The sequence below is a fragment of the Pongo abelii genome, chromosome X, assembly GCF_028885655.2.
Source record: "Pongo abelii isolate AG06213 chromosome X, NHGRI_mPonAbe1-v2.0_pri, whole genome shotgun sequence".
Lineage (NCBI taxonomy): Eukaryota > Metazoa > Chordata > Mammalia > Primates > Hominidae > Pongo > Pongo abelii.
In genome coordinates this window covers 111,543,705-111,556,057 of record NC_072008.2, presented here as the reverse complement: position 1 = coordinate 111,556,057, position 12,353 = coordinate 111,543,705, and the positions used below count along the sequence as shown (strand labels likewise).

The 12,353-nt window shown below is 35.2% G+C and overlaps 1 protein-coding gene across 3 annotated transcripts in view; it reads right to left on the bottom strand.

Annotated features, from left to right (window-relative positions):
• The window catches only part of IL1RAPL2 (interleukin 1 receptor accessory protein like 2), a 1,231,199-nt gene that overhangs the window by 26,708 nt on the left and 1,192,138 nt on the right, over window positions 1-12,353 (bottom strand). For all 3 annotated transcript variants that reach the window (XM_002831949.3, XM_054544919.1, XM_054544918.2), the window contains exon 8: window positions 2,397-2,542. In XM_002831949.3, the coding sequence (XP_002831995.1) occupies window positions 2,397-2,542 (146 nt within the window). The remainder of the gene's footprint in view (window positions 1-2,396; window positions 2,543-12,353) is intronic.

Here is a 12,353-nt window from a genome sequence, read left to right as displayed (position 1 = left end):
TGGTGGCTCAGAAGAGGATGTGGGTAGTGAAGGTGGGAAAAGTGTTCAGAGTCTAAATAGGCTTTGAAAGTTAAGCCATGGGATTTGCTGGTGGAGTAGATATAGGATGTGAGTAGAGAAAAGAGAAAGTGAAGAATGACTCCAAAGATTTTGGCATGAGCAAATAGAACAGTGGTGATGGAGATGGAGAAGGGGACTGGAGGATCAGGTTTGTAGGCAGGAGAAATTAGGAATCCTGTTTGGGACAAGCTAAATTTGATATGCCTACTAGATCTCTAAGTAGAGTTATTTAGTAGGCAATTGAGTATACAGGTGAGAAGTCCAGGCTAGATATAAATTTGGGAGCTGTTAGCATGTAAGTGGTAAGCAAAACCATGAGATGGAGATAGAATAAAATCACCTACTGAATGAGTGAGAAGAGGGGACCTGAACCCTGGGGAACTCCAATATTTACATATTTGGAAGATGAGAATTAACATTGCCAGTTAACATGATTTAGACCAGTTTTCTTGTAAAAGCCTTGGGTGATAGCAGGGTATTATAGTGTGTCTTGGTTTGTAGTGTCAAATTTTTAGAAATTTTTAGGGGCTGCCCTGTGTTGCTTTACTTATTAAAGAAAAATGGATTTATTTTAAAACTCAAATAAGGTTATTTCTGTGTCCATGTGGGCTGATTGATAAGACACCCCCCATTATTTTTCCTCATAGCAGATTTTTAATTATAACACTATATATCTTTTGTAGAATTTAAAAAAATGTTTAATCTTGGTCTTTCTTTGCATTCTCACTCCTCCAAAGAGTATAAGCTCCAAGAAGACCTGGGTATGTCTATCTTATTCAGCATTCTATTCCCCAGCACCTATCATAGTGCTGGCTGTAGCTAAGTCTTCATTAATAAAAGAAAAAATTAACCATTTATTTGACCAGAATGGGTTCTAAGTGCTTATTACTAGCTAGACATTGCTCAAGTTGATATCTCTGAGGATACAGAGGTATAGCAGCAGGCTCTGATTGGAGGATCTCTAAGCCCAAAATAAGACTGAGATGAACAGAAACAAAGTGATCCTTGCCACAAGGTGTTTGGGCATGATCAATACCTGCCCTTCATGTGGTTCCTAAGTGGTTACCTAGGATAAATTATCCAAGTTCAGTATAATAATGAAGACTGTTTGGTTATGGCATATTTCACACCCATTATATCATTATTATTTGAACCTCAAAGTGACTCTGCAAGGTAGGTATTATTAATCCTATTTTAAAGATAAGAAAACTAAGGTTTAGTGAGTCTAATAAGACAAGTCAGTCCTACTGAACCAGGATCTCCTGAATCTGGGTCTTCTGACTTTACTTTCTCCATTAGACTCCTTTACACTTAAATATGCCTTTATTTTAAGATAGAACCAAGTATAATGGAGTACGAAGTGGCGCTAGAGATATAAATGCATTATTTTCAGAATAATGATTCCTCTCTGCTTCTTCAAGAGCTGCTGGTCATTGTCAAGTATTAGGGCTGGCTGGAAAATATAAACTCCATCCTGGCCAGGAAGTACAACTAAGTGACCTTGCTGATTGAATCTGTTCTATTATTGCTCTAAAACCTAGGCAACAAGAACACTGATTGAGAACATTTGTTCTGCTACATTTGCAAAGCCTTTGCCAGATGTACATATACAGAAAGTATTTAGCCTTTTGTAGCAATCAAAAGTCATAGCAAGGTAAGAGCCAATTCAGAAGCTACTCTAGCTGCTGAGATTGTTTGTTGTTCGTATATCTGTTTTTTATCTCCTTTATATGTAAATTTAGAGTTTCTTTTCTTTGTTCATTATATACAATTTCCACCCCGTCTGGAACCAACTTGAGAAAGGGATGCCAAAATATTTAGAAATATATGCACCTGATAAAGACCTCTTAATACCAGATCATATCATAAAATATGGTTTGTAATTTTTATGATAACAATTGTAAGAATATTATATAGGATTATTAATTTTTTATTTTTTAGTCAGGGAATAAAAAAGCAACTGTGTTTCTCATCCAATAATAAAATCTCTTGCATTTCATTTAAGCAATATAAGATATAAGAAGGCAAAATATGGAGAAAATATTGAATGTCAAATATATATCAAACTTTATGTAACACTTATAACTAAGGTACAATTTATGTCACTGGATTTAACATATGACAATACTTCATTTCATTTATCCACTTCCTAATGGTATTGAAGATCATAGGTATTTTATGCTCATATGCAGAGCAAGAGAAATATCTTTCCTTAAAAAGACAAAATGGTTAATAAAGGTTTACACCACATGATAAAATAAAGCCAGGAAATATCTCTAACTTCAATAGTTGTTGATAGCTAAGCAAACCATAGTTAGAGTTATAAAAATAAATACCCTTTTTACGCAGCAAAACACTGGCATGTTTCCGTCCATTTCGGTTTTCAACATGGCAGGTATAATTCGCCAGGTCAGCTTCCACAACTGAGTCAAAGATGAGTGCCAACTCAACTTCTTTTTCTCCAAGATGCTCTTTGAGAAGCCTGAAATAAAGACAGTATTCTTGGCTGAATTGGCTTGATTTGGGCAGAAAGCAGCCATGCAAAGACTACAGATGGTCACACAGCTCACACAGGTCTCTGATGATGGGTGTGGAGAATCCTGGCTGGGTGTATGTGTGGGTGGGACCTTCTACAAGAAAACACAAAAAGTGGCTCTTGACATGAAGATAAGATGGAAAAGAAAAGAAGTGAATAATTCACTTGGCAAAAAGAAATATTAACATGCCACTAGGCTTTGATAAATAAAGTCAACCTGGCTTGTATGGTGAAAAGGAGGAAACACTGGGGTCCATGCTCTAAACTAAGATCATGGAAACTAATTGGATTTTTGCATCATGGCATTAAGGGAAAAAATCTGTAGGAGTATAGGTTTTGTGGTAGAGGTTAAAGTTTTGACAGTAGTGAGATAAAGGTGTAAAGAAGGGGGCCTTGAATATGGTTGCCTTATGAGAAGTAAACTGAAGATTTTTAGTGGCCTTCTATCTCCACACATTAGTGAGAAGCCTACTCTCTGCTTTTCTCCTGGCTTTTGTCCAATGCAGTAATGTGCTCCGAGCCCTAATCCACCAATAATGCTAACATGCCCATGACCCTGATTTCTCCAGACACTGCTCCCCATCTGTCCCTCTGCTTTCTGCCCTCACAGGAGAAGCCCTCTGCAACATTTTCTCCTAGCCTTGCTTTTTTTAAAGCTGCAAAGGATCTTGTATGGCTAGGAACAGATGTTCTTTGCAGAGGGGCTGAACTGCTTGGGTTATTTCCTGAAGAGTGCGCCTCCTGTTTCTTTGGAGTGTTACACTCTCAACAACGACCAGCTACCTTCTGGGTGAGATGAAAGTGGGTACCCTGTCAACTTTTCTTTTCTTTCTCTTGCCTTTGGCCAAAGAAGGAGCGAATCATGAGTCTACATGGTGACAACCCTGCAGTTTAGTTCTGGAGTAGGTTCTTAAATACATATATTTTTCAATCATGAAATATTTTAGATGGGAAATTGGAGAAGCAGAAGTAATTCTCATCTTCTTTTTGGACACCTGGTTATAAATGCAGGCAATATCCCTATGACTTACTGGCACTCAGCATAAAATTGGAAACATGACTGCTCAGAAAAAAACTGGGCTCTAAGTACCCGCCTTCCAATTACAAGCTCAGGCTTGGTCTTTACAAAATCATTAACTCAATGGTGCCTTAATTTAACTCATCTTGAAACTGTAAAATAACTACCATACGTACTTTAACTTTGTTGTAAGGGTAAAATGGGTTAAAGTGATTTGAAAAGTAAATAGCACTATGCACATGTAAAGGTATGTTATTAAACACAAACATTTCATTATCTGAAGGTAGATTGTATTTTAGCTACTCCAAAAATATTTGTATTTACATTTACTGACATTTAAGACTGGCTTGGCTTAACCTCTTCTGCTTCCCATTTGAGAGCAGGAAGGGCTTAAAGTTGGGTTGGTGGAATGGAGTTTCTAAAATCTGAGTCTCTCATACTAAAATCTCAAGCCCTTTACATTTATGTACCATCGCAGAACCAGACAAGTATAAGAATTTTCTTAACTGCATTTGGGAGACCACATCTTATGGTTAGTTTTTCTATAAATTGTTTTTATTTTTCCCGACTAAAGTTGTAGTTTCTCTTTTTCTCTTCTCTCCCAACATGTACCTAACCAAGACAAAACTGGGAATTTACTACTTTCATGGTTTATATTGACTTTTGCTCTCTGTTTTTCTCCCTGATGTTGGTAAATAACACCACACTCAATTATTTTAGCTCTGTGTAACCTGCTGTGGAAGAACCCCCTGTAGTTCCAGAAGCTGCGTAGGCACCACAACTTCAGTTTAATTTGAAGCTTCACATGGAGGGCAGCCATAGCCTCTGCCAGGCACAGGGTGGAAAGCTGATCCTGTTCTTCCAAACCAAGCCTTTCCTTCTTCTAATGCAGTTTCCAAAAACAGCTCTTCACAGGCTGCAGAAAGAATCTGGAGAGAGGATTTGAAAAATGATCCTTGGTTCATCTATTAATATATATGAGGTGTCTTAATTATCAGCTCCTGAAAAACATAGGTGACTTGCGTTTTTTGGAATTAAAGATCAAAATGGTGTTTATGACTACAAATCACTCAACAGAGCAGTCATAATTTTCTAGCAAATATATTATTTTTAATTTTAATTTTAGGTTCAGGGGTACATGTGCAGGTTTGTTTTATAAATTGCCTGTCACAGGGGTTTGGTGTACAGATTATTTTATTACCTAGGTAATAAGCATAGTACCCTCCTGCCACCCTCTGAGACTCTCAAGTAGGCCCTGGTGTCTGTTGTTTCCTTATTTGTGTTCAAATGTACTCAATATTTAGCTCCCACTTATAAGTGAGAACATGTGGTATTTGGTTTTCTGTTCCTGTATTAGTTCACTTAGGATAATGGCTTCCAGCTCCATCCATGTTGCTGCAAAGAACATGATCTCATTGTTTTTTATCGCTGTGTACTATTCCATGGTGTATATGTAGCACATTTTCTTTATCCAGTCTACCACTGATGGGCATTTAAGTTGATTCCATGTCTCTGGTATTGTGAATATTGCTGTGATGAACATAGCCATGCATGCATCTTTATGGTAGAACAATTTATATTCCCTTGGGTATATACCCAATAATCCAATAATGAGATTGTTGAGTTGAACGATAATTCTCTTTTAAGTTGTTTGAGAAACTGCCAAACTGCTTTCCACAATGACTGAACTAATTTACATTCCCACCAGCAGTGTACAAGCACTCTCCTTTCTCTGCAACCTCACCAACATCAGCTATTTTTTGACTTTTTAATAATGGCCATTCTGAATGGTGTGAGATGGTATCTTGTTGTGGTTTTGATTATCCTTTCTCTAATGCTTAGTGATGTTGAGCATTTTTACATATGCTTGTTTGGCTGCATGTATGTCTTCTTTGGAAAAGTGTCTGTTCATGTTCTTTGCCCACTTTTTTATGGAATTTTTTTTGTTTTTAATTTTTTTAAGTTCTTATGGATTCTGGATATTAGTCCTTTGTCAGATATATAGTTTGCAAATGTTTTCTCCCATTCTGTAGGTTGTCTGTTTACTCTGTTGATAGTTTTTTTTTTTCTGTGCAGAAGCTCCTTCGTTGAATTAGTCCAATTTTTCGAATTTTGTTTTTGTTGCAATTGCTTTTGGCATCTTTGTCATGAAATCCTTGCCAGATTCTATGTCCATAATGCTATTTCCTAGGTTGTCTTTCAGGATTTTTATAGTTTTTGGTTTTACACTTAGGTATTTAATTCATCTTGAGTTGATCTTTGTATATGGTGTAAGGAGTCCAGTTTCAATCTTCCGTGTATGGCTACCCAATAATCCCAGCACCATTTATTTAATAGGGAGTCCTTTCCTCATTGCTTGTTTTTGTCAACTTTGTCAAAGATCAGATGGTTGTTGATTGGTGGCATTGCTTATTATGTTCCATTGGTCTATGTGTCTGTTTTTATACCAGTACCATGCTATTTTGGCTACTATATTCTTGTAGTATAGTTTGAAGTCAGGTAATGTGATGTCTCAGGCTTTGTTCTTTTTGCTTAGGATGGCCTTGGCTATTCGGGCTCTTTTTTGATTCCATATATCTTTTTAAATAGTTTTTTCTAATTCTGTGACGAATATAACAATCCACAAATGATTCTTTTCCAATATTTAATAAGTGCCTGGCTCTGGGCTATATATTTGGCATACAAGAAATAGAAACATTAAAAGATGTGGTCCCTTCTTCCATTAAACTTTAAAATTTAAATGAGGAGACACGATGTACACAGTTGCAGAAAATTATAGAAAGAATAAGGCAAAGCAGGGTGGTACACTCATGCTTACAACAGTATGTCATAGAATGGAGAGACTACTGTTGACTAAGTTATCCAAAAAATGCTTAAGAAAATTCTCACTAAATGAAAAGAAGGGAGGGTTTTCCAGAATAGAAGACAAGAGTAGGTTTTTGCAGAATGTGTGAAAGAGAGGTATTAAAGAGACTGGTTTCAGAGTAGAGGTTATAAGGGAGGGAATCCTGGGATATATTTCATATGACCTTAGAAGTATCTCATTCCAAGTATTGATATTATGTGGGAGGGTAAGAACTACATACATTTTAAGTTGATCATTGAAACAATAGATATACAAAAAACTCACTTATTTAATGTATACAGTTTGATGAGTTTGTACATATGCATGCATCCATGGCAAGTGAGGGAGGGGTAGTAACCAGAGGGGTCTAAATATTAACATTAAAGGCAAGTTATAGTAGCAGTGAACACTGGTACAATAGAAAGTAACCAGTTCAGGTGACAGACATCACTATATTCCAAAATTTTATTTAGATTGGTACTATTAGTACAAATTAATACTATAAAGAGTTTGGAAATTGTCCCTCTCATTCTCACAAAAAGAAAAAAGTGAACAAACCGAAAATTATCAACTTTTCTTAAATCACTCAAACAACAAGTCACAGGGCAAACTTCTGCCCCAGAAAGTTGAGAGAAAGGCAAATACAGAGAATCACAGCATACTGGAATGAGATCCCCAGGAGCAAAGCCAGTACCAGCACAAACACTTATAATGTAATAGATAAATTCCTGGAGACCCACCATGAACTATCTTGAGAGTTAAAAACACCACGAGACCTATATTTAGGGGGACCCCACAATTTTGTGAGTTTTGCCTACATAAGCGCTACTAAGTTCTTACTGTGAAGATTGGAAAAAGGTTCCCTTATGCTTCTGGCAGGGGGAAAGGGAAAAGTGACCATTTTAAAATGAGCCCAGAGCACTTTGTCCTCCTTTTAAAAATGCTTGTTGACTGAGTGTAGTGGTTCATGCCTATAATTCTAGGCCTTGGGAGGCCAAGGCTAGAGGATCACTTGAGGCCAGGAGTTCAAGACCAGCCTGGGAAACATAGCAAGACCCCATATCTACAAATAATAATTTTAAAAAATTAGCCAGGCTTGATGGTGTGCACCTGTATTCCCAGTGAGGCTGAGGTGGGAGAATCACTTGAACCTTGGAGTTAGAGTTTGCAGTGAGCTATGATTGTGCCACTGTACACCAGCCTGGGTGACAGAGCAAGATCCTGTTTCTTTTCTTTTCTTTTTTTTAAAGCTTGCTCTCAAGGGAAACCACTTTATCATGACCTAAACTACTTAGGTTTTACCAAAGCCTAGCCCACCTGGGAGAAGGGAAATGACTACTCTAGCTTTCCTCTCACCTAAAGGGATGGGGGAAGCTACGAAACACTTATGAAGGTAACATACCAGGGGCACAAGCTCACTAAAGGCAGTGACATCATAGAATTTTGAAATATGTTCCACAACATCAATCAGGCTCCTGTATAATAATAAGGGATTTTATTTGAAAAAAAAAAAACCTGCAAAGATCAGGCCCTATTTAAGAAGTAATCTCGAGGAAAATTCAAACAAAACAGTGGAGACAAGAACAAAAACACTAGAGGCAATTTCAGCCTCTGACACCTATAGCTATATGAAAGAGTAAACACAGTACTAACTTTTAGTCAGATAAACATAAAATCTCACATTAAAGGCCTATTTACTTCAGTTACTTTTACCCAATACATCATATCTGGCTTTCAACAAAAAAGTAACAAGGCATATTAAAAAGCAAAGCAAAGCAAAACAAAACAAAAATCCCCACAGTTTGAAGAGACAAAGCAAACATTCAGAACCAGACTCAGATATGGCAGAGATTTTGAAATTACCAAACTGGAAATATAAGATAACTATGATTAATATATTAAGGGCTCCAATGAAAAAAGTGGACAACATATATCAACAAATTAGTAAGGTAACCAGAGATGGAAACTCTAAGAAAAAAATCAAAAGGAAACTCTAGAAATCAAAATATGTTGACAGCCAAAGAAAGAATCAATGCATTTGAAGATATGTCAATAGAAACCTCCTAAACTGAAATTCAAAGAGAAAAAAGGACAAAAAATAATGTAAAAAATGTCCAAGAATTTAGGAACAATTACAAAAGAAGTAATATGCATATAATAAATACCAGAAAGAGAAGAAAGGAACAGTAGAAATATTTAATTAATAAGCTTGGAAAATTTTCTAAAATTATTAACAGACACCAAACTACAAATCAAGGAAGTTCCAAGAACACAAAGCAGAATAAATACCAAAAAACCTACACCTAGGCATATCATTTTCTAACTGCATAAAATTAAAGACAAAGAAAATCTTGAAAGAAGCCAGAGGGGTAAAAAGAAATACCCACCACACCTATAGATAAACAAGAATAGGAAATTCATCAGACTTCTCTGTAAAAATCATGCAAGCAAGAAGAGAGTGGGGTGAAATATTTAAAGTGTTGAAATAAAACAATTACAAACCTAGAATGTGATATTCAGTTAAAGTATCCTTCAAAAGTGATGGATAAATAAAGACTTTCTCAGACAAACTAAAACAGGGAATTTGTCACCAGTCAATCTGTGTTGGAAAAACTGTTAAAAGATTTTCAGAGAAAATGAAAGTGATATATATCAGAAATTTGGATCCACATAAAGAATAGTGTTAGAACAGGGATAAATCAAAATAAAATAAAATATTTTATTATTCTTATTCTGTATCTAACAGGCAACAGTTTGTTCAAAATAATAGCAATCATGTATTTGATGATTATAGCTTATAAATAGGGAAATTAATGACAGAAATGTTACAAAATGGTGGAATTGGAAATACTCCATTATCACGCACCAGCACTACTTGTGACATGGTATAGTGTTATTTGGAAGTGGACTTAGATTAGTTAGAAATGTATTTTGCAAACTCTAGAGATACAATTAAAAATTTGAAAATATAATTGATATGCTGTTTGAGTTCATTCTCACATTGTTATAAAGAAATATCGGAGACTGGGTAATTAATAAGAAAAGTTTTATTGGCTCACAGTTCCACAGGCTGTACAGAAGCATCTGCTTCTGGGGAGCTTTTACTCACAGGGAATAGCAAACACAGAGCAAGGCATCCTCACATAGCAACAGTAGGAGGAAGAGAGGGGTGGGGAGGTGCACACTACACACTTTAAATAACCAGATCTCACAATAACTCACTCACTATCATGAGAACAGCACCAAGGGGATGGTGCTAAGCCATTCATGAAGGACCACTCCCATGATCCAATCACCTCCCACCAGCCCCACCTCCAACAATGGGGATTACAATTCCACATGAAATTTGGTGAGTACAAAGAAGCAAACCATATAACATGCTAAGAGAGAAGAAAAAATAGAATAATATAAAATGCTCAATTAAAACCAGAGAAGGCAGAAAAAGCATGGGAAACAAAAATGGAAACAAATAATAAGAGCAATGAATAAAAAAACTGTTATAAATATAGTAGATGTTTAACCAGCTATATCAATAATCACTTTATTTTCTATTAATACATAATATTTTTAATTTATGGTGTACATTTAATATTTTGTTACATATACAGAATGTGTAATAATCAACTGAGGGTATCTAGGATATCCATCACCTTGAGCATTTATCATTTCAGTGTGTTGAGAATATTTCAAGTCCTCACTTTCAGCTATTTTGAAATATATAATTCATTGTTGTTAACTATAGTCACCCTTCTCTACTATTGAACATCAGAACTTATTCCTTCTATCTAACTATATGTTTGTTTCCATTAACCAACCTCTCTTCCTCCCCCCAGCCCCACACTCACATCCTTTCCAGGCTCTGGTAATCATCGTTCTAATCTCTACCTTCATGAAATCAATTTTTTTTACTTCCTACATATGAGTGAGTACAGGGCTTATTTCACTTAAGATAATGACTTCGAGTTCCATCCATGTTGCTGCAAATGACATAATTTCATTCTTTTTATGGCAGAATAGGATTCTACTGTGCAAATATACTACATTTTCTTTATCCATTCACCCATTGATGGACACTTAGGTTGATTCCATATTATTGCTATTGTCAATAGTGCTTCAATAAACATGGGGGTTCAGGTATGCCTTTGAGATACTAATTTCATTTTCTTTAGATAAATACCCAGTAGTGGGATTGCTGGATCATATGGTACTTCTCTTTTTGTTTTTTTAAGAAGTCTTTATACTGTTTTCTTTGTTGGGAGACATTACTGATTCAATCTCATTACTTGCTGTTGGTCTGTTCAGGTTCTCTTTCTTTTTTATTCAATCGTGGTAGGTTATATTTATCCATGAGTTTATCCATTTCCCCTAGGTTTTCGAGTTCGTTAGTGCATAGTTGTTCATGGTAGTTTCTGATAATCTTTTGTATTTCTGTGGTATCAGTTGTAATGTCTCCTTTTTCATTTCTAATTTTATTTGGGTATTCTTTCTTTTATTCTTGGTTAGTCTAGCTAGCGGTTTATCAAATTTGTTTATTTTTTCAAAGTAACTTTTCATTTTGTTGATCCTTTGTAGTTTTTGAGTGTCTATTTTGTTTAGTTCTACACTGATCTCTACTCTTTCTACTAATTTGGGGTTTGGCTTGTTCTTGCTTTTCCAGTTCCTTGAGGTGCATTGTTAGGTGGTTTGTTTCAAATCTTTCTACTTTTTGATGTAAGCATAAATTTTAACTGTATTTACTACAAATTTATACCTATAAACAAGTAATGCTTTTGCTGTATCCCATAGGTTTTGGTATGTTTTGTTTCAATTTTCATTTGTTTCTAGACTTTTTTTATTTATTTCTTAATTTCTTCATTGACTCAGTCGTTGTGCAGAGACATGTTGATTAATTTCCATGTATTCCTACAGGTTTCAAAGCTCCTCTTGTTATTGATTTCTAGTTTTAGTCCACTGTGGTCTGAGAAGATACTTGATATGATTTCAATTTTAAAAAATTTGTTGAGACTTGTTTTGTGTGCTAACGTATGGTCTATTCTTGAGAATGTTGATGTGCTGATGAGAAGAATGTAAATTCTGCAGCTGCTGGATGAAACATTCTGCAATTGTCTATTAGATCCACTAGGTCTAAGGTGCAGTTTAAATCTAATGTTTCTTTGTTGTTTTCTGTCTAGATAATTTATTTATTTCTGAGAGTGGAATGTTGAAGTCCCCAGATATTATTTTATTGATGTCTATCTCTCCTTTTAGATCTAAAAATATTTGCTTTATATATCCGGGTGCTCCTGTGTTAGGTGCACAAATGTTTGCCATTGCTATATCCCTTACCAAATTGATCACTTTATCATTATATAATGACCTTCTTTGTCTCTTTTTACTGTTTTTGACTTAAATTCTATATTATCTGATATATGTATAGCCACTTTTGCTTACTGTTCATTTCCTTTTCCATGGAATATTTTTTCCATCCCTTTACTTTTATTCTATATGTGTCTCTACCGGTGAAATGTGTTTCTTTTAGGCAGAATATATTTAGGTTACTTTTAAAATTCATTCAGCCAATCTATATCTTTTAAGTGGGATATTTAATTTGTTTACATTCAAGGTTATTATTAATATGTAAGGACTTATTCTTGTCATCTTGCAATTACTTTCTGGTTGTTTTGTATATCCTTCCTTCCTTCCTTTGTCTCTTGCTTTTTTATATTGTGGTTTGGTGGTTTTCTGTTTTCTGTACTGGTAATATTTGTGTTCTTTCTCTTCCTCATTTGTGTGTTTGCTGATAAAATTTTAGACACAATGACAAAAATGTAGTCCATGAAAAAGACAATTGATAAGTTGGACTTTATTAAAATTATAAACATCTGTTTTGTGAAAAACAGTTAAAAGAATAAAAA